This window comes from Sorex fumeus, unplaced genomic scaffold, assembly GCF_029834395.1.
Source record: "Sorex fumeus unplaced genomic scaffold, SorFum_2.1 ptg000143l, whole genome shotgun sequence".
In the NCBI taxonomy this organism is placed as follows: domain Eukaryota; kingdom Metazoa; phylum Chordata; class Mammalia; order Eulipotyphla; family Soricidae; genus Sorex; species Sorex fumeus.
Genome location: NW_026606200.1, coordinates 1,799,399 through 1,820,947, shown reverse-complemented (window position 1 = coordinate 1,820,947; position 21,549 = coordinate 1,799,399). Strand labels below are relative to the sequence as shown.

Here is a 21,549-nt window from a genome sequence, read left to right as displayed (position 1 = left end):
GGTGGGACCCTTACACAGGGGCTGGAGACAGGTGGCCCGGCTGGGGGGAGATGGGACCTGAGCCGAAATGCAGCAGGAAGTGGCCTCCCCGGCTCTGGGTTCTACTCCAGGGCCTGACCCCTAGGGTGCCAGCAGCCCCAGAGCCTATGAGTCAGGACTGACGTTCCTCAAGGAGCCTGAGACTCCGAGCGCCCGTCCCCAACGTGAGAACTGGCCGAGGGAACCCAGTCAGTTTGGAGTCAGGGCCTGGGAGCAGGTGGTCCTTCAGGTGTCTGCAGACGGATGCCCCCCTGGGAGGCCAGGGCAGGGCAGGGGGGCAGGAACGGGGCCTGAGGCAGCCGGCTGCTTGCTCCGTCAACCCCAGGAATCCCTGAGCAGCCCTCAGCCGTCCCTGCCTTGCCAGGCTGACGGCTGGGGTCCTTCTCCGGGGCTCCCCCCTCCTCCCGGGGCTGGGATGAACCGTGCGCAGGGGGCGGGGAGGGGCGACCTCGCGTGGGCAGCCACCGCGGAGAGATGCGCGTGTGGGCACCTTCCAAAGCTCTCCCGGGTTCAGAACTGGGGTGTGCTGCCGAGGCGGAGACGTACCAGGCTGGGGCACGGCTGGTCCAGTGAGGGCAGGGGATGCGCCGCCCAGTCGCCCCTGGGGACGGGCGCCGGGCCGTGAGCCAGGGTCCTCTCCGACACGCCGGGGCAGCTACACGGCGCCCCCTGCGCTCCCGTCCCCGTACCAGGGGCCGGCCTCCAGGCCCGCAGCGCTGCCCCCCAGCCCGGAGGTCTCGAGGCCGGCCAGGAGCGGCGGCCCCGGCGGGTCGGGCAGCTGCCCAGCAGGCTGGCCGTCCCCGCCGCCACTGCCGCCGCCGCAGCCGGCGCGCAGGTGGTCCTTGAGCGTCTGCTTGTAGCGGAAGCGCTTGCCGCAGGGCGCGCAGGTGTAGGGCCGCTCGCCCGTGTGGGTGCGCAGGTGCTTGAGCAGGTGATGCTTGCGGATGAAGCTCTTGCCGCAGTGCGCGCAGGGGTAGGGCCGCTCGCCCGTGTGCAGGCGCCGGTGGTTGAGCAGGTGCTCCTTGCGCATGAAGCTCTTGCTGCAGTCCGGGCACGGGTAGGGCCGCTCGCCCGTGTGGATCATCTGGTGGCGGATGAGCGCCGAGTGGCCGTGGAAGTCGATGCCGCACTGCGGGCAGGAGAAGGGCCGCTCGTGCGCGTGGCCGCGCTGGTGCAGCAGGAGGCTGAGCTTGAGGCTGAAGCTGCGGCCGCACTGCGGGCAGCGGAAGGGGCGCTCGCTGGCGTGCGCGCGCCGGTGGCCGGCCAGGCGCGCGGGGTCGGCGAAGCGCTTGGGGCAGTCGGGGCAGGGGAAGGGGCGCTCGGCGCTGCTGTGCACGCGCAGGTGGTAGGTCAGGCGCGACGGGTGCGTGAAGGTCCGGGCGCAGTGCGGGCAGGTCGGGGGCGCCGGGGGCGCCGGGGGCGCGGGGCCCGTGGCCGGCGGTGGCGGGGGCGGCGGCAGCGGGGGGAAGTGCTTGGGGCACTGGGCGCAGGGCAGGGCCGGCCCGGCCAGGGGGCCGCACTGGTGGCTCAGCAGCGTGTCCTGGCTCAGGCCCTTGCCGCAGCGCGGGCACGAGAACACGGGCTCGGCGGCCGGCGCCGGGAGCGGGTAGGCGCTGCCCAGCTGGGTGAAGGTCACCTGGCCCTCGGGGGCCTCGGCCAGCGCCGGGGCCGGGGTTCCGAACGGGACCATGGGCGCAGGCTGCGGGCTTTTGAAAGCCACATCCGGGAAGGCGTCCTTGGCGGCCGCGGGGTCGGGCGGGGACGAGAAGGTGGCGGGACCCTCCGGGCACAGGGAGGGCCTGACCAGGCCTTCGGATTTGATGACCAGCTCTCCGTCTGCAACAAAGGACACCGTCAGCCCTGCGGTGCCCGCCCGACTGGCTCTTGGCGGGGGGCGGGGGGCGCAGGGCGTGGCCAGGGACCCAGGGCCCCCCTGCTGGACTTGCCCACGGCAGCATGTGGACAGAGGCCTGGGCCCTGTGCCCGGACAGGCTCTCTTCCTCTCTTCCTCTGTCACCACCACCCAGCGCTGAGCCCACCCCGGCCTGTCCACTACTCCTGCCCGCGCTGTCCTCTGCTCACTCGGCACTGCAGGGCCAGGTCCACGCAGGCGAGACTGCCTCACGCCACTGGGCCATGCAAACCGACTTTTTTTTTTTCTTTTTGGGTCACACCTGGTGGTGCTCAGGGCTTACTCCTGGCTCTTCACTCAGGAATTACTCCTGGCAGTGCTCGGGGGGACACTATAGGATGCTGGGAATCGAACTCGGGTTGGCTGCGTACAAGGCAAATGCCCTCCCCGCTGTGCTATCGCTCCAGCCCCACAAACCAACTTTCTAGGGTTAGTGGTCCCTATTGTGGCAAGGCGGGGGTGGGGGGCTCAGGGTTCTCTCACAGTTCTCTTCCACTCACCAGCGAAGGTGCCTTTGTAGATGTCACTCTCTGGAGGCTCTGGAGGGGCCCCGGCCGGAGGCTCTTCCTCTTGTTTAATCCAGGACAGAATGTCTGACGTGGAGATGCCGGGTTCTGTTTCCAGGGGAAGGGAAAGGGGTTCAGAGTCTGTATCTGAGAGTAGAAATAACCCCAGTGGCTTGCCCAACACGATGCTGAATAGTCATCTCCAGCCGAAACGAAACTAAGTTTGAAAAATGACATTTGGCATCTGGTGGAACTGGCCAAGAGAAACCAACCATGGAGTTTGACATGTTACACGCAGCCTAACTATCTGAGTGAACCCATTTAAAAACAAATCACAATTGCAGGAAATCTCCAAAAGAGCCAATAAAGCGGTAGGGCATTTGCCTTGCACGCAGCCAACACGGCCGACCCGAGTTCGATCCCTCCGCCCCTCTCGGAGAGCCCGGCAAGCTACCGAGAGTATCTCGCCCGCACGGCAGAGCCTGGCAAGCTCCCCGTGGCGTATTCGATATGCCAGACACAGTAACAACAAAGTCTCCAATGGAGACGTTACTGGGCCCACTCGAACAAATCGATGAACAACGGGAGGACAGTGACAGTGACGATGAAAGTAATATTTACAGTACTTCTGAAGGTTTGCTTTAAAATACACCCTTTTTTGGGGCTGGAGTGATAGCAAAGTAGGTAGGGCGTTTGCCTTGCATGTGGTCGACCTGGGTTCGATTCCCAGCATCCCATAGGGTCCCCCGAGCACTGCAAGGAGTGATTCCTGAGTGCAGAGCCAGGAGTAACCCCTGTGCATCACCAGGTGTGATCCAAAAACAAACAAACAAACAAAAAAACCATCTTTTTTGCTTTAAAATGGTACCAGAGATCGAGCCCAGGAATGAAGGGGCTCACCTGGCAGGCGGCTCACCTTGATCCGGTCCCCGACACTTCAAATGGTCCCTGAGCACTGCCAGGGGTTACTCCTGAGAGTCAGCACCACAGGGAGGACGAGTCCCTTCTCGCAAATCAATAAAAAGGCAAAGAAATCGATTTCTGGGGCATGCGGCCAGGCAGGGTTCGATCCCCAGCACCCGTATGGTCCCCTGAGCACCACCAGGAGTAATTCCTGGGCGCAGAGCAAGTGCCCTACCCGCTGTGCCATCACTCCGGACCCTGCAGGTCGAACCTCCTACAATCTTTCTGTCCAGCAAAGAACAAAAACTGTGGGTGGTTTTCTGAGCACCGAGGAGAGGCAGAGAGAGGTCTGCCTTTCCCGCACTGCCCAGGGAATCCTGAGAGCCCGTGCACTGGCCCTGGGACAAGGGCAGCTGTGAGGGACCTGGCTCCCCGGTCCCCTTTGGGGCACCCCCAGAGCACCCACTCCTGTTAAAGACGGTGACCCCCAGCCCAGCGGCTGCACGCACCTTCTGTGGGCTGGGCTGGGATCTCAGCTCCCTCGGGGCCCGCCGGGGCCTCCGTCCTGTGTTCTCCCTCAGGCTGCATCTGAGACAGGACATCCGGCGGGTTCATGGCGTAATCTAGGAGGGAACGGGAGAGGGCTGTGAGCCGGGAGGCCCCAGGGGATGAGCAGTCTGTGCCAGGGGGTCCCCGGGCTGGACCTAGAGCCGTGCTACTTTTCGGAGCCACAACCAGTGCTCATCGATTACTCCTGGTGGCGCTTGGGGAATGCTCTGGGGTGTCGGGGACCAAATCGAGCCGCAGCCAGACCATCACTCGGGCCCCCGTAGTCTGCTCTCAGTCCTGCGGCTCCTTCCCAAGCCCCCCACCCGGCCCCCGAGTCTCACGCTGTGCCCCCCACTTCCACGACGATTTTCACCTGTGGCCCCCCACCCAGGACAGCCTGTGGGCCAAAGGTGGAGGAACGCTCTTAGAGACCTCGTCTCCCCTCTTGCATCAGCCCTGCACGCCGGGAGGGGCCAGCCGTGTGGGGAGGGGCCCCCGGGTCTCACCTGTGGGCGCCGGCGGCTCAGAGGTGCCCTTCATGCTCCTGTAGTGCTCCTTCTGCCACTCCTCCAGTTTTTCCCACTCCGGCGTGGAGAAGCAGATGGAGATGTCGTCGAACGTCACCGGCACCTGGAATCACAAAGGCCCCGGGGTCAGTGCTCCCGGGTCACGAGGACGACGGCGGGACCCCCAGAAGCAGTGAGAACGCGTCCCACCAACCGACCTCCGGCTGCCTTTTGCAGGGGAAAGAAGGTGGGCGTCGGGAAGGCGCCGGCGGTCCAGGCCACACACACCAGGCAGGGACCATTCAAACAGACAAATGAGAGAACTGGAGGGGCCCGGATGGTTCTAGAAGAGCCTGTTGAGAAAAACTGCGCTCATCACTCCTCGCCCCACCTAGTGGCGCTCTGTAGCTTCAGTCCCGGGGACGAGGGGCGTGGTAGGGCCCCCCCAACCAGAACTCGGGGTGTTCCCACCTACTGGACCAGAGGTTCAGTGCTCGGGCCGAGGCCGTGGTGCTGCCGGGAGCGACCCGGGCATCTGGTGATGCTGAGGTCTCCATGGTGCATGGGGGTGTCCAGGGCTGTACAAGGTGATACTCAAATGTTGGGGCCAGAGTCCAGAACGCCGGAGCCCCCAAGATGGAGTGGCACCCCTGGGCGGGTCTCCCAGAAGGACCTGCCCTGAAGAAAGCACTTTATCTCTTTTTATTTATTTATTTATTGCTTTTTGGGTCACACCCAGCAATGCACAGGGTTTACTCCTGGCTCTGCACTCAGAAATTACTCCTGGTGGTGCTCGGGGGACCCTATGGGATGCTGGGAATTGAACCCAGAGGTTGCCGCATGCAAGGCGAATGCCCTACCCGCTGTGCTGTTACTCCAGCCCCACTTCATATCTTTTTATGTTCAACGAAATCCAGTTTATATTTAGATTGAACCAAATCCACGTTTATACTTATATTCGACCAACCCCATGTTAATCCCTGTCCCCCCACCCTTATATTTTTCCTACGTAAACCCTGTCTGATTTCAATAAAAATGCTGCCAGCCACCAGCCTGTAACCCGTTCTTCTGCCCACCAGCTAGGGGAACATATATTGATCCTGAACGCATCAGGGGACCCGATCACTACCAGTGACACCCAGAGAACCGTGTGGTGCCAGGGACAGGCCGGGGGTCGGCCGTACGCAAGGCACGAGCCTTAACCCTTATACTCTCTCTCTGGCTCCTTTGCAGGTCTTTTATTTATTTATTTTTTTGTTTGGTCACAGCCGGTGATGCTCAGGGGTTCCTCCTGGCTCTGCACTCAGGAATCACTCCTGGCAGTGCTCAAGAGACCATATGGGATGTCAGGGATCGAACCCAGGTTGGCCGCGTGCAAGACAAATGCCCTCCATGCTGCACTATCACTCTGGCCCCTAGAGTTTTAGTATTTTGGGCCGCACCCATTGGCGCTCAGGGGTCCCTCCTGGTGATGCCGGGGGACCATATGTGGTGCCGAAAATTGAAGTGACTCAGCCAGATACAAGGTAAGCTCCTCCCCCCCCCCCACACCAGCTCGTTGGCACCCTGGCACTTTTACTCTTACACAAAGTGGTTAAGTGCTGGCATTGCCCACCGAGAGGGAGCCAATGGGGGCAGGGCTGGATGCACGGCCCAGGCTCCGGGAGGCACTTGCCCACTGTGGTCAGCTCCAGCCCGGCGTGTGCCACCTGTTTCCTCTGTGTCACGTTTTCTTCCCCCAGGAAAAATTTTGTTGATCAGGGTCCAGAACCACAAATCACTCACCGTTACATCCCACTTAGCCCCTAACTGGGCGAAGGGAAAGTATAGATTTTTGTTGTTGTTGTAATTGTTGTTTTGGGGGTGTTTGGGCCACATTTGGTGGTGCCCAGGGAACCAATGGGATGCCAGGGACTGAACCGAGGTCAGCCACATGCAAGGCAAGTGCCCTACCTGCTGTACTACTGCTCTGGCCCCAGATAAATCTGATTTTTTTTTCTTTTTGGGTCTCACCCAGCAATGCACAGGGATTACTCCTGGCTCATGCACTCAGAAATTATTCCTGGCGGTGCTGGGGGGACCATATGGGATGCTGGGAACCGAACTCAGGTTGGCCGCATGCAAGGCAAACGCCCTCCCTGCTGTGCTATCGCTCCAGCCCCTAAATCTAATTTTTAATGATGTCACCACCCTAGTTAGAAAGATAAAGAACCAAATTCCCATGAGTTTTAAAGAGAAATGAGTTAGATAACTGTAGCACTGTCCTCCCATTGTTCATCGATTTGCTCGAGCGGGCCCAGTAACATCTCCATTTTAAGAATTGTTGTTACTGTATTTGGCATATTGAATACGTCATGGGTAACTTGCCAGACTTTGCTGTGCTGGCGAGATACTCTCTGTAGCTTGCCGGGCTCTCCGAGAGGGGCAGAGGAATCGAACCTGAGACAATTGTAAGGGAAGTAATTTCTGAAACGATGCTGGTGCTGTATTTTAAACAGTACAAAGAATGGTGAGAGGTGAGAGTTTGGGGTGTGTGTGTGTGTGTGTGCGTGTGTGTGTGTGTGGTTGTCAGCTGTGGGACCACACTTGGCAGCGCTCTGGGCACCTGGGCCCCTCCCGGTGGTGCCGGGGTGGCGGGCGTGTGGCACTGGCTGGACCCCAGGGCCCACCATGCCAGGCAAGTGCCTGCCTGGTCAGAGCCGCTGAAAAGCTGGGCACTGCCAGGGGTCTCAAGGCCCGTCCCTGAAACTTGCCCTCTGCCCCCAGCACAGAGGCACCTCGGGCAGGCGTCACGGTGTGCTGGGGAGACGGGCACCCAAGCGCTTCTCTGCTCGGGCGTGGCCGCTGCCAGGGCTGCCCGCTGGCCCCTCGCCAGGGCAGCTGACCGGAAGGCCACTTCGGCAGCCACAGGGAGGCCAGGGAGAGGGTGCTCCTGCCCTAGAAAGTTCTCTGGCTGACGGGGACCTCCCTTGCCTAAGAGAACACAGCTAGTTCACGCCAGAGAGCGTCCCGGCTTCCCGGGCCGAAGCGACAGCGGGGGGAAGGGCATCTGCCTTGAGCTGAGTCTGGTCCCCGACACCCCATCGGGTCCCCTGAGCACCCCAGGAGCCATTCTGGAGTGTAGAGCCAGCAGTAACTCCTGAGCATCACCGGGTGTGGCCCAAAAACAAATGAACAAGAAAACCGAAACACCTCGGCTTCTGTGAGTAATCCATTAACCGAGGATCCTTTGCTAACCAATAACAACCACTGAGGATTATTTAAAACACAGACAAAAACGCTGACAATTCCAAGGGAACATTAACAACGATTCTGGAGAACAACAAAGACCTTGAATCCGTGTTCACAGAGAAACCCCGGTAGCTGCCAACTCCATGAAGACATTATTTCAGCACGGACCCTCAGGCCGGCTCCCTCAGTACAGCAGGTAGGACGTTTGCCTTGCATGTGGCCGACCCGGGTTCGATTCCCAGCATCCCATATGGTCCCCTGAGCACCGCCAGGAGTAATTCCTGTGTGCAGAGGCAGGAGTAACTGCTGTGCACCGCTGGGTGTGACCCCAAAAAATAAATAAACAAATAAATAAAAGCAAAAAAGAAAAAAAATAGGAATGCTGGAAGGTCATGAACTCTCACTAAAAAGGTAGGAAACAGGAAGGAAAAGTAAAGAAGCAAAGACAATAACCCGTCATTTGCCAGACAGCACACCCAGAGACAGCAAGGCTAAGGCCAGAAAGCTGAGCTCCCGCAATGCGCCCTGCAGGGAGGTGTGAGACCCCGGGTCCCATCCACACCGTGTGTGTCACCGAGAGCCCAGGGATCACGCCTGGCAGGCTCAGGGACCATCTGTGGTCCAAGGGTCCCACCCAGGCTGGCCGCACGCAAGCCAAGTGTCCTGCTCCTTACTGTCCTCAGGCCCTTCGCCGCGTATAAAATAAACCCAAGGTGGAAATAGGAAGGAAAAGCCAGTGACAAAGACAAGAGTCCCCAAGTGCAGGGCGAGAGGCAGCCCAGTGGTGGAGGCTTTTCCTGTGTGTGTCGGACCCCGGTTTGCTCCCCCGCACCAGGTATGGTCCCCCTGAGCACCCCAGACGTGACTCCTCAGCTCACAGCCAGGAGTAAAGTCACCCCCCCCCAAAAAAAAAAAAAAAACAAAGTGTACAAGAAGGGAAGAAGAATCCTTACAAGCACACTATGGTTTCGTATGAAATCTTCCATCGACAGCATTTGATGTAATGAAACAACCTCTAAAATCTGGAGAGTGGGCTGGAGAGATAGTCCATTTGTCTTGCACGTGGCCAACCCATGTTTGGCCCCTGTCCAGGCATATGGTCCCCAGAGCAGTGATCTCCAAGGACCAGGAGTGATCTCCAAGGACCAGAAGTGACCCTCAAGTACCAGGAGTGACCAAGAGTGATCCCTGAGCACAGAGCCAGCAGCCAGCCTTGAGCAACACGGGTGTGAGTCAGAAACCGAAAGATCTGGAGAAGTCCACAGAGAGCTAGCACAGGGGTTAAGGCTCTTGCCGTGCATGTGGACAACCAGGTTCAATCCCCGGGATCCCTCTCTGAATACCAGAAATGAACCCTGAGCACAGGTCATGTGGTCCAAACTCCTCCCAAAACAAATTAATCTAGAGAAAAATAGTTAACGTCTCCATTGTGACACTTGTTACTGTGTTGGCATATCAAATACGTCACGGGGAGCTTGCTAGGCTTTGCCGTGCGGGCGAGATACTCTCGGTGGCTTGCCGGGCTCTCTGAGAGGGGCGGAGGAATCGAACCCGGGTCGGCCGGGTCGGCCACATACGAGGCAAACGCCCTACCCGCTGTGCTATTGCTCCAGCCCGTTTGAACAAATCAATGAACAAAGGGAGGAGAGTGACAGTGACAGAGAAAAATGGATTAACAGATTATCCACCTGTTAATAGACTATTTAGCCCTAAAAAGGAAAGAAGTGGGGGCCAGAATGATAGTACAGTGGGTGGGACGCTTGCTTCGCACACGGCTGACCTGGGTTCACCCCCGGCATCCCACAGGGTCCCCAGCACTGCCAGGAATGATTCGTGAAGGCAGAGAGGCAGGAGGAAGCCCTGAGAGCCGCTGGGGTGGCCCAAACCAAAGGGGCGGGGGGCAATTCTAACACGAGCTACGAGCCCGGGGAGCCTAGAAGACGCTGCTGTGGGAGGTCCGAGGGTTGCAGAGATGAATCCTACTGAGCCTCCTGGGGGGGGGGTACCTGGAGTCGGGGCGGGAGAGAGATGGGCAGACTCCGTTTGGGATGATGCAAAAGTTCTGGAGAGAGGGACGGTGGGGGGCAGTCAGACAACCAGGCACGTAGCATCGCCAGACATCACTGTTAGGAAGGGAGGCTTATCTTGCTTATGCATTTGCCATCACTCTCTCTCACTGTCCTCCCGTTGTTCATTGATTTGCTCGAGCGGGCCCAGTAACGTCTCCATTGGAGACTTTGTTGTTACTGTGTCTGGCATATCGACTACGTCACGGGGAGCTTGCCAGGCTCTGCCGTGCGGGCGAGATACTCTCGGTAGCTTGCCGGGCTCTCCGAGAGGGGCAGAGGAATCGAACTCGGGTTGCCCATGTTGGCCGCGTGCAAGGCAAACGCCCTACCGCTGTGCTATCGCTCCAGCCCATATTTACCATAATCAGAAAAATGAAAATATAAAGGATAGGAGCGGCCTATCCTGCATGGAGTGCATGGAGTGCATGCTTCCCTGGGGAGGCCTTGGGTGCAGCCCCCAGCATCCCTGGGAGTGGGCCCTGCCTCTCTCCAAATGAAACGCTATAAATCAATTAAGAACGGGCAAGGGTGGGCTGGAGCGATGGCACTGTGGCTGGGACAATTGCCTTTCATGCGGCCGACCCAGGTTCGAGTCCCAGCATCCTATATGGTCCCCCGAGCACCACCAGGAGTAATTCCTGAGTGCAGAGCCAGGAGGAACCCCTGAGCATCACCAGGTGTGACCCAAAAAGAAAAAAAGAAGAGACAAGGGCCCAGAGAGATAGGACAGATGTCCTGCTCTCGCCTTGCACGCGGCTCATCCGTTCCATCTCTGACGCTCCCTACCTGGTCCCCCGAGCCCACCAGGAGTGAAGGAGTGATTCCCGAGCACAGACCCAGGAGTAACCCTGAGCACCGTCGGGGGTGGCCCCCCAAACAAACACCAACCAAACAACCAAACCCCTAAACAGGAAAGGCCATGGGGGAATCAGTCTGCCGTCGTATTCCCAGGAGCAAGGAGAGCGTCTTCTGGGAGGTCGGGCCGTCCCTCTCGGGCTGGTTTCGGGAGAGCCCCACGGGAGAAGTCTCACAGAAGCTCTGGACATGCAGCGAGGTCCAGTGAGCTCTGAGCCAGGGACCAGCGGGCCGGCAGAACTCCCTGTGTGGCTGCAGTTCGCTTGGCGAACTCTGACCATGAATGAGCCAAAGAGCTCTTGGAGAGCATCGACCCTCGGAGGTCCCCCCCCCACCAGGTGCTGGCCCCTCCGTGGCCTCTCCTCACGGGCACGGTGACCCTCTGTGCCCTCACGCGCTCCTCTCCCGGGAACCCCCAGGAACTGGACCCCATCACCGGACCCTGGGCTTCCCACCTCCTGCATCTCTCCTGGCTTCGCTGCCTTCCCGTCCGACTGGCCAGTACTCCCGAGCACTTCTCTCCCCCTGACTGGCCTGTACTCGCGAGCACTTCTCTCCACCACTCCAGACACCCCTTCCAGTGCTCCAGCCTAGCAACTGCCAACACCGACCGCCCAAGCCAGTTTTTCAAGTCAGATGCTCAGGACAGGACACTTGTCACGGCTGAGGTGGCCAAGAGCACGTGCCCGGGGGGGTCACTGTGTGTTCTCGGGTCAGGAACAACGTGACCTCAAGCAGGGGAGGTTCTATTATACTCAGAAACTACACTGATTGGGGGGGAGGAAGGAACAAGAGAGAAAGTTGTCCGGCGGGGGACTGGAAAGGGGAGATCACATGGCAGGCAGGGCCCAGCAGTGCCCACCTGAGTTTGACTCCGATCCCCACAGCAGTGCCAGGAGTGATCCCTGAGCGCTGACAGGGGTGGCCCCCAAACAGAAACAAACCACTTCCCATGGGTGCTCGACTGAACACGGAACCACCAGCCGGGAGGCCACAGAGAGAGAACAGGAGTGAACGCGCCACCTCGGGCATGCGAGGGGACATCCACAGAGGGTCAGTCTCTGGACACCTACCAGGAGGGACCCAGGAGTGACATCAGAGCAGACACAGGGCAGCCCGGCATTGTGTGACCCACCCCAAGAAGCGCCCCCAAACCAGGGGGGCATTGGCCCAAGTGAGGCGGCCGGACGGTGCCTCCGACCCATCTCGGCCTTGAGCATCCCCTGGCCCTGGGCCTACCTTGGGGGTGTCGCCTTTCACGCCGGGCGGCAGCCGCAGGACCCAGAAGTTGCGGTTCCGCAGCAGGTTCTCCATGTTCTCCAGGCGCCGCTGCAGCAGCCCGTACTCCTGCAGCAACGTGCCCAGCACGGCCCACTTGCCCTCCAGCTGCTGGCCCAGCTCGGCCGCCGTCTTCTCGCAGTCGGCCAGCTTCTTCTCGGCGCTGCCCGCGCGGCCCTCCAGCTGCAGGAGCCGCCGGCTGTGCACCTCCACCTTCCTCTCGATGGCCTGCACGGCGGCCACCACCGTCCACAGGGAGATGGCCGCGGTCTGCAGGTGGGCGTCGCTGGCAGCCGGAGGCGTGGGCAGCGGCAGCAGGGACGAGAGACACTCAGAGTCCCACTCGGGGGTCTGCCGGGAAAGACAAGGGCTGAGACATGCCATGCGGTGGGGCCTGCAGTGATGGGACGGGGGGGCAGGGTGCCCACCTGGCACCCCAGCACCCCACCCGGTCTCCCGAGTCCCACCGGGAGTGACTTCTGAGCTCAGATCCCCGGAGGAAGCTCCGAGCATTGCCAAGGGGGGCCCCAAGACAAGAAAAAAGAAGACACTGCGTGCTGGCAGGTGCCCGGGTGCCGCCACGGGGGAGGGTGAGGCAGGCTGGGTGGGGAACAGTGTCGGGGGCTCTGGGCAGGGGCAGGTCGGGCCAGAAGGGCAGCTGGACCCAGAACTGGCCCGGCAGGTGCCAGCAAGCAGCCGTCTCTCCTGGTGGCCACTTTCCACTGGGCTCGGCTCCTGCCATGCCGCTCCCGCGCACAACCATGCCAGCTGGGGACTTGGAATCTGGAGGATGTGAAAGTGACAGCGACTGCCACACACTTGGGGGCTGTAACGTCAACAAAGGCAATGCAGACTTGTTTATTCCCCCGCTGGGGGTCAGAGCGATAGCACCGCGGGTAGGGCGTTTGCCTTGCATGTTGCCGACCGGGGTTCGATTCCCAGCATCCCATATGGTCCCCCGAGCACCGCCAAGAGTAATTCCTAAGTGGAGAGCCAGGAGTGACCCCTGAGCATCACCAGGTGTGACCCAAAATGCTTATTCCCCTGCTGGCCTCCAGAACTAAGATGAGGTACAGGCAGGAGAAAGGGGGTCTCGGCAGGCTGGCCTCACTCATGGGCTACACAACCAAAAAGGCCACCTGCAAGTCCCCCAGCCAGCGGGAGGTTGGCCACGGAGCCTCCAGGCCCTGCTCTCACGGCTCGGCCTGTCACCCACTGCACCCACTGACAGCCTCGCCCGCCGCCTCCTCTTTCTGCCTCCCTTGAGTCTCCCTCCCAGCTGAGTCAGTTCCCAGCCCGCGGCTCTCAGCACCCGGGGACACCCCATAAGCACTACATGCAGGAGTCACACGACTGTCAACGGGTCACCGCACCTTTCCACCACACAGAGCGGCCACTAGCTGGCGATCTGAAACGAGTGGGTGTTGAGAAGTACCCGGAGGCGTGGAGATTCTGGCCCCCAGCACTGGCTCTGCCTGATTAGGGGCCACGCGTGAGCTATGGCACTCAGGGGCCTCCCAGCACCCCCAGGTGTGGCCCCCAAGCAACTGGAGGTGATTTAAAAAAAAAAAAAAGAGAGAACCACTTGGACCAGATGGTACAGGACTTAAGGCACTCGGCTTTCTGGTGGCTGACCTATACTTGACCCCAGCATGACCAGGGGTCACGCCTGAGCACAGAGCCAGGAGTTGTCCCTGAACGATGCTGTATAGAGCCCAACAACGCTCCAATTCCTGAGGGAGAAGCTCTTTTAAAACCAAAACACCTCAGGGGCTGGAGAGATAGGACAAAGGGTAGGGTGTTTGCCTTGCATGCAGCCGACTTGGGTTCGATTCCCAGCATCCCATATGGTTCCCTGAGCACCGCCAGGAGTAATTCCTGGAGCACAAAGCCAGGAGTAACCCCTGTGCATTGCCAGGTGTGACCCAAAAAGCAGAAAAAAAAAACAAACAAAAACACCTCATGCAGGGATCCCAGGAAGGCTGACTTCGGTTTGTGCGTCTGCGAAACCCGGAGTGAGTTAGACTCCATCTCAACTGCCTCCTTCCCCTCGGGGGGCCCAGCCCTGTTTCCTTACTGCCCCGCTGGGAGACCCCCGGCTTCAAAGAACCCTCTCTCCGGCCACGGTGCACGCTGGGCCCTGCCACCGCTTCAGGCCAGCTGTTCACTCTCCTGGGGTTTCTCCAGATGCCAGGCCTCGACTGTGCAACCCGGACACCACTAACAAGAACACGCACTTGGTTTTGTTTTTTTGTTTTGCTTTTTGGGTCACACCCGGCGATGCACAGGGGTTACTACTGGCTCTGCGCTCAGGAATTACCCCGGCAATGCTCGGGGACCATATGGGATGCTGGGAATCGAACCCGGGTTGGCCGCATGCAAGGCAAACACCCTCCCCACTGTGCTATTGCTCCAGCCCCGGGAACACGCACTTGGGATGTGCCACTGCTCCAGAGAGAAGCCGAGTGCGGCCGACACCCGAAGGCCTGGGGCAAGCCGGGAACTCACGAGCAACTGACTGACACGAACTACCCATGGGAGTAGTTTTGGTTTTGGTCTTTTCATTGTTGTGATTTAGGGGCGACAGCTGGCGATGCTCAGGGCTGACTCCTGGCTCTGCACTCAGGGACCACTCCTGGCGGTGCTCAGGGGACCATATGGGATGGGGAGGGGGTGTTGAACCCGGGTTGGCTGCGTGCAAGCTAAGTGCCCAACCCCCCGTACTCTCCCTCCGCGGGAATATTTTTGCAGGCACGGAATTCAACACATGATCAGCAAAGTTATTTTCTCCTTTTCTTTTCTTTTTTTTGAACTTTTTAAAGTGACAAGGCGAAAGCTTAAAAGTGACAGAAGGGAAGTGCGGCTTGCATTCTATTTCTACGGGACAGGGCCGCCAGAGACGACCCCCCCCATCTGTAACGGATTGTTTGGGGATCCCCCACACACTCAGGCAGTGCCCAGGGGTTGCTCCGCGCACAGTGCGCAGGTCTCCCGCAGGTCAACGGTCCACCCTGCAGCCCCCTTTCCTTCTCCCCACTTGCTGCTCCCGTGGTCCCCGACCCACTGAACAGGCTGCCCCCGGGCTTGGCTCCCGGTCAGCCCAGCGCCCCGGTGCAGGAGGGGTCTGGGGTGCAGCAGGGGGCTGGGGTGCAGCAGGGGGCTGGGGTGCAGGAGGGAGCTTGGGTGCAGGAGGGATCTGGGTGCAGCCACCCCCATCCCGAACGCCCGAGCCTGCACCTCCCTCCCTCGGCCCGGGGCGCCCCTTACAGCCCGGGGGGAGGGGCTGCACCCGGGGATGGGGTCGCCCCCTCGGGATGCCGGAGGGGCTCGGGGGTCCCTCGCCCTCCCGAGGGGGCCCGCAGCCGTCGGCGCCGCTTACCGGAGCGGGGGCCGCCTCGGCCATGGCGCTGCGCGGCGGGGTGGCCCCCGGCTCTTCGGCGGCCGTCGGGAGCCCTGGGGGGCGCGGCGGGGGCGCGGGGGGCTCCGCGGCGGCCTCGCAGCTGGCGCTTCGTGGGCACCGAGCGGCACCTGCGAACGGCCGCGGCCTAGACGCGCCCCGGGCTCCGCGGAGCCCCCCGCCGCGCCAGCGCGCCCCCTGGCGGCCCCAGCGCCCACTGCCGCCGCGCCCTCGGGGCGAGCGTTTCCCTCCCCGCCTTTCGGGGATGGGGGAGACGGCCACCCCTTTGCGGGGGGATGGGAATGGGGCGGGTGCAGAGTCGGGGCGCGACTGGGCCCTCGGGAGCCTTGGGTTCGAGGAAGTAAGTACCCGGGAAGCACCCGCCAAGGTGAAACCCACGTGCGGCGTCTGCAAAGGCGGCACCTGTGCGCGCCCTGGGGCCGGGGCGGGGCCACCTGCGGTCCACGCGCACGCGCAGACGCCCCGGGGCCTGGTTGTGGTACCCAGGGGATGCGCAGGGAAGATGCAGCAGGTGTTGTCCAGGGGGCTGTGGTGGGATGGGCGGGGCGGGGGGGGGGTTCAGCTGGGCAGGTACCTGGTCCCAGGTACCAGGACCACATACCCCTGCCGTTCCTACGTTATCTCAAGCTGAAGGCGAATGGGGTGGTGGGCGGGGGCTTCTGAACGCACCGTCCAGCAAAGGTGTCAAGCCTGTGCCCCCGAAGTGCCTCAAAATCACGGAAGTAGAAAACCGTCCCGTTGGGGCACCTGCAACGGGCCCCACTACGTTATTTTTACGTTATTTTTAGACGAGCGGCATCTTTAGGGTGTAATTTGAGGTCTATCTAAATAGATCTTTTGGTCAAATGATGAATGTTTTATAGTTACCAAAATTGCTGCTCGCTGAATCAGGCTATCCTCATAACAGAAGGCACTTTTAGAGGGGACGGGGGAGTAAATATATATATTTTTTCGGAAATGCATTTGTTCTTCTTCTCTAGGGGAGCCCCACCCAGGGGAACCCCAGCCTGCTCCCACTTCCTTTGCTCAGGCTCCTGTGGGCGAGTTGTGTGTGTGTGTGGTGCTCTGGGGGTCATTCGGGGCTCGCTGTGTCAGGGGAACAGTTCACCTACTGGTTGCAACACCCTAGTAAAGGCAGGGGAAACCCAGAGGCCAGGCTTCAGGCTGCAAACTGTAAATAAATACTTAGTTCTCCTGAGTGCAGAACTAAGAGTAAGCCCTAACTACTGCCCGGAAGAGTGCAGAATACAGTGGGTTAAAAAAAAAAAAGAATCACTTAATCACTTAACTTCCCGTTAGTCGTCAATTTGCTCGAGCGGGCGCCAGTAACGTCTCCATTTGTCCCTGTCGCGTGCTAGTGTAGCCCAATGGCGTCTGTTCGCTCTGGGAACATGAAGAGCCTCAAACCGATCATTCATGATCTTCACGAAGAAGTCTGACCATCTGGTAGGTGGGCGGCCACGTGGTCTTTTGACATCCCGTGGAATCCAGTCAGTAACAGCTCTAGTCCAGCGGTCGTCTTTAAATCTCATTACGTGACCAGCCCATCTGATTTTTGACACCTTGGCAAATGAGACAGCGTCCCTGATTCTTGATCGTCAACGGATGTCGGAACTTCGGATTTTTTCTCTCATTTGAGTGAAACGTGATATTCCAAGCATAGCTCTTTCTATTCTTCTTTGGGAGACCTGAATAGCATTCTCATCCTGTTTGTGTAGGGCCCAGGTCTCTGAGGCATATGTTAATGCAGGAAGAACAGTGGAATCAAAGAGATGAGCCCAGAGCTGGAGGTTCTTCGTCCTCTTAGCTATTTCTTCGACACTCTTGAAGGCGTTCCAAGCCGCTCTCTTCCTCCTGCGCAGCTCGGGTGCCAGATCATTTGTCATGTTGACTTCTCGACCTAGGTACACATAGCTGTTGCATTCGGAGATGGTCGTTCCGTTGAGAGCGAATGGAGCATCAGGAACGAGGCTGTTTCTCGTAAACATTGTCTTCGTAAGATTCAGCTGTAGTCCTACCTTTCCACACTCAAGGTCAAAGTCGGCCAGCATTTGTACCACTTAGCTGATGTTTGGTGTTATTAAAACAATGTCATCAGCAAAGCAGAGGTGGTGTAGTTGCTGACCATCTATCTTCTCTCCCATTCCTTCCCATTCCAGTCCTCGCATGATGTTCTCGAGGGTGGCACTGAAGAGTTTCGGTGAAATGGTATCACTGCCGAACCCCTCTCTTGACATCAACGATCACTTCTTTGTAGAATGGTGAGATCCTGGTAGTGAATCCGCAATACAACTCACGGAGGATCCTGATGTATTGGGCTTGAATGCCCTGATTGGCTAGGGCTTCAATGACCACTTCCGTCTCAACAGAATCAAAGGCCTTCTTTAAATCAATGAACGTTAAGCAGAGCGGCATCTTGAACTCCCGAGAAATCTCAAAGGCCTGGTTATTGAGTTTGGTTATTGTGTGGATATGGTCTATGGTGCTGAATCTTTTGCGGAACCCGGCTTGCTCGCATGGTTGTCCTTCATCTAGTGTCCTGCCAATCCTATTTAGGATGACTCGAGTGAACAACTTGTAGATGACAGACAATAGGCAGATCGGGCGATAGTTGCCAATGTCATGGATGTCTCCCTTCTTGAACAGTAGTACGGTCCTGCTGGTTTTCCATTGGGACGGAACCTTGCATTCAGACAGGTAGCGAGTGAAGAGCCGAGCCAGTGTATTGATGAGTACTGACGGCAGGTTCTTCAGGTGTTCAGGTCTGACCTTGTCTGGGCCGGGTGCTGTTTGTTTCTTTACCGACGAAATGGCGTGTCAGATTTCGGAAGGGAGAATGTTGGGAACGACATATCCATCCTGTGGAATTTGGTATGTCGGCAAGTGGACATGGCTATCGAAGAGATTTGAGTAGAAGTCATGGATAATCTTCTCCATTGCCGTTCTGGAAGATGTGATGGATCCATCAGGACGTCGGAGGGCAGTCATCTTGGTCTTGACAAAAATGATCGTCTGTACTTTCAATGCACGTACGCTAGCATCAGATACATCCATCGAGGACCTGATGGTACAAGCGCGAATGATCAAGTACGACATCATTGGTCTGACCGAGACAAGAAGGCACGAATCTCACCATGCCGTTTTCGACACTGGAGAAGAATTGTTCCTCGGAACATGCGATAAAAGAGGTGTTGGAGGCGTCGGTGTCCTTGTCAACACAAACTTGGCCAAGAGCATTGATTCATTTGAATGCCTAACAACCCAAATCGGGCGTTTACATTTGAATAGATGTGACTCACTGCCTGCAGTTTCTATCTTCTTTGTCTACGCACCAACATCTCATTATGATGAAAGAGAAATCGAGAAGTTCTACATGGAGCTGGAGAAGTTCTATAAAGAAGACCACACCTTCTACAAGATCATCGTGGGTGATTTTAATGCCAAGATAGGACCAAGAAGATCAGCTGAAGAACTTCACATCGGGACCCATGGCCTAGAATGGAATGAACAGGGTGAGAGACTTTCTGAGTTCATCATGTCGACCAAGACCATCCATGGTAACTCACAGTTCCAGAAGGCAGAATCTAAACGTTGGACATGGGAGTCTCCCGGTGGACGATTCCACAATGAAATAGACCACATCATATTCAATCGACGGTTTTGCCTGACTGATGTCGTTGTTGTCCCAAAATTTCGAACGGGATCGGACCACCGTCTCCTTTGTGCAAAATTCTACTTCACAGAGCGGGGAGAAAGGGCTGCAAAGTTCAAAAAGAGAACTCCCAGAATGACCACCAACTGGGAACTCTTTGGCACTCTTGCGGCAACATGGGAAGATGCCATTGTTGACAACATTGACGAGGAATATGATCGACTGGTTCAGCACCTCCATGAATGTGCGAGGAACGCCAAGGGAGAGATAGCCACAAAAAATCGCCTATCTTCGAAAACTCTTGAGCTAATTCGCCAGCGTGGTTTGGCGCATGCCTCAGGCAACCGCAAGCTAACATCCGAGCTCGCAAAGCAGTGCAGAGATGCGATCAAGGAAGACCTCAAAGAGAGAAGAGCAGAAGTACTGGTAGATGCGGCAGAAGCCGGGAAAAGTATTCGTTACGCCCGCCTGTCCTTCGCCAAAAAAAAAGAATACACATTTTTTTTGAAATGTGAGAATTAGTGGGTGGATCTTCAGAAATGAACTCACGTTCATTTCTGGTCCATGTACGTGGACCGCAGATGGCCCCGCCCCGGCCCCAGGGCGCGCACAGGTGCCACCTCTGCAGACGCCTCAGGTGGGTTTCCTTGGCTGGTGCTTCCTGGGCACCTTCTCGAACCCAAGGCCCCCGAGGGTCCAGTCATTCCTCTGACTCTGCACCCACTCCATTTCCACCCCCCCATCCCCTAAGGGGTTGCTGTCTCCCCCATCCCCAGGGGCAGAGAAAGTAAGTGGGGAGTCGTGTGACTCTCATCAGAGGAGGGCTGGGAGGCCCTGGACCCACGAGATGGGGGCATAAAGTGAGTTTTTTTGTTTGTTTTGCTTTTTGGGTCACACCCGGTGATGCACAGGGGTCACTCCCGACTCTGCACTCAGGAATTACTCCTGGCAGTGCTCAGGGGACCGTATGGGATGCTGGGAATGGAACTTGGGTCGACCGCCTGCAAGGCAAATGCCCTACATGCTGTACTATGGCTCCAGCCCCCATAAAGTGAGTTTTACTGTGGCAGAATGGAGGTGGGAATCCTGGACATGAAAATACCAGCCTCTGTGCCATCACATCTCATGCTATCTACTGCTGTCGTTGGATCAGAAAAGGGCTTAGCTGAGAAAAATGTGTATTTTTTTCACTCACTGTATGCTGCATACTGAAGAAGCAAAGGAGTATGTGCGACTAAAATGAGTTCATCTGAATGAGTTTGTTTTGGGGGCTCACTGGGCAGTTAGGGCTTACTCTGAGTTCTGCACTCAGGAATTATTCCCGGTAGTGATCAGAGGACCATATGGGATGCCGGGGATCAAACGTATGTCAGCTGTGCACAAAGCCAGCTTCCTTCTATACTATACTATCTCTCCATCACCTTTATGTTTTTATTTTTTTGCAGAGCCTGAGACTGACCACAGAGCTTCATGCCTTCAGGACGCACACTTGATCACCGAGCCAGTTCTCTAGCCCTGAATACAGGTCACGGTTATTCATCGATTTGCTCAAGCAGGCCCAGTCACGTCTCCATCATGAGACTTCTTGTTACTGTGTTTGGCATATCGAATACGTCACAGGGAGCTTGCCAGGCTTTGCCATGCGGGCGAGATACTCTCGGTAGCTTGCCGGGCTCTTCCTGAGGGGCAGAGGAATCGAACCCGGCTCAGCTGGGCCGGCTGTGCGCAAGGCAAACGCCCTACCGCTGTGCTATTTTTGAAAAAAATAGTGAGCCCAGAGAGGTAGGTCAGAAGGCAAGGCATAGGACCAGCAAGCCTATGCAACCATGGCTTGAATCCCAGTCAACTTCTCTGGTCCCCTAAGCCCCGCCAGGGGTCACTCCTGAGCACAGAACCAGAACCAGCCCATGATCACTCCCAGGTATCACAGAAACACACAGTATGCCAAGCTGCCAGCTAAGGAACCTACGACAGCGGCTGGGGAGGTAGTCTGAGAGTTAAGACACTTGCCCCGCACTCAGCAGACCCACTTTGGTACCTGGCATTTCATGGACCCCAAGATCCTCACCCCCACCAGCATCTTACAACCTGGAATTAGCCTCAGAAAACCAAGTGTGACCCAAACTCGCTGCTCCCAAACCACACATGAGTTCATTTCTTAAGATCCACATTTCTTTTTTTTTAATTAATTTATTTTGAATACCCATCCCTCCACCAGTGCCCATTTCCCACCACCACGGATCCCAGTATCCCTCCCACCCCCTATCTCCCCCTGCCTCTGTGGCAGGGCATTCCCTTTTGTTCTCTCTCTCCTACTGGGTGTTGTGGTTTGTAAAAGAGTTAAGCCTGATTTTCAGGGAGAAATATTGGATGATTTACTTTTTATTTTTTATTTTTTTTGGGGGGGGGAAGGGTCACACCCGGCGATGCACAGGAGTTACTCCTGGCTCTGCACTCAGGAATTATTCCTAGCAGTGCTCAGGGGACTATATAGGATGCTGGGAATCAAACCTGGGTCGGCCGTGTGCAAGGCAAACGCCCTCCCCGCTGTGCTATCACTCCAGCCCCAGAGGATTTACTTTCCATTGATCACTTTGTATATAAGGAGATGTTGCACGGCCCCATAAGCGG

The 21,549-nt window shown here is 57.8% G+C and overlaps 1 protein-coding gene across 1 annotated transcript; it reads right to left on the bottom strand.

Moving 5' to 3' along the window:
- Positions 1-694: 694 nt before the first annotated feature.
- On the bottom strand, positions 695-15,284 carry ZNF398 (zinc finger protein 398). The gene is made up of 6 exons (XM_056106752.1): positions 15,228-15,284; positions 11,810-12,199; positions 4,416-4,539; positions 3,870-3,983; positions 2,452-2,565; positions 695-1,875 (listed from the first exon to the last, which is right to left on the bottom strand). The coding sequence occupies exons 1-6, from the start codon at positions 15,249-15,251 to the stop codon at positions 695-697; spliced, it is 1,947 nt and encodes a 648-aa protein (XP_055962727.1). The 5' UTR covers positions 15,252-15,284.
- Between the last annotated feature and the right edge of the window lie 6,265 nt (positions 15,285-21,549).

Coding starts and splice junctions, on each gene's coding strand:
- ZNF398 (XM_056106752.1), bottom strand. CDS start 15,251: ATGGCCGAGGCGGCCCCCGCTCCG. Junction 12,200..15,227: donor CCGAGGCGGCCCCCGCTCCG/GTAAGCGGCGCC, acceptor CTTTCCCGGCAG/ACCCCCGAGTGGGACTCTGA. Junction 1,876..2,451: donor CTACAAAGGCACCTTCGCTG/GTGAGTGGAAGA, acceptor CCTTTGTTGCAG/ACGGAGAGCTGGTCATCAAA.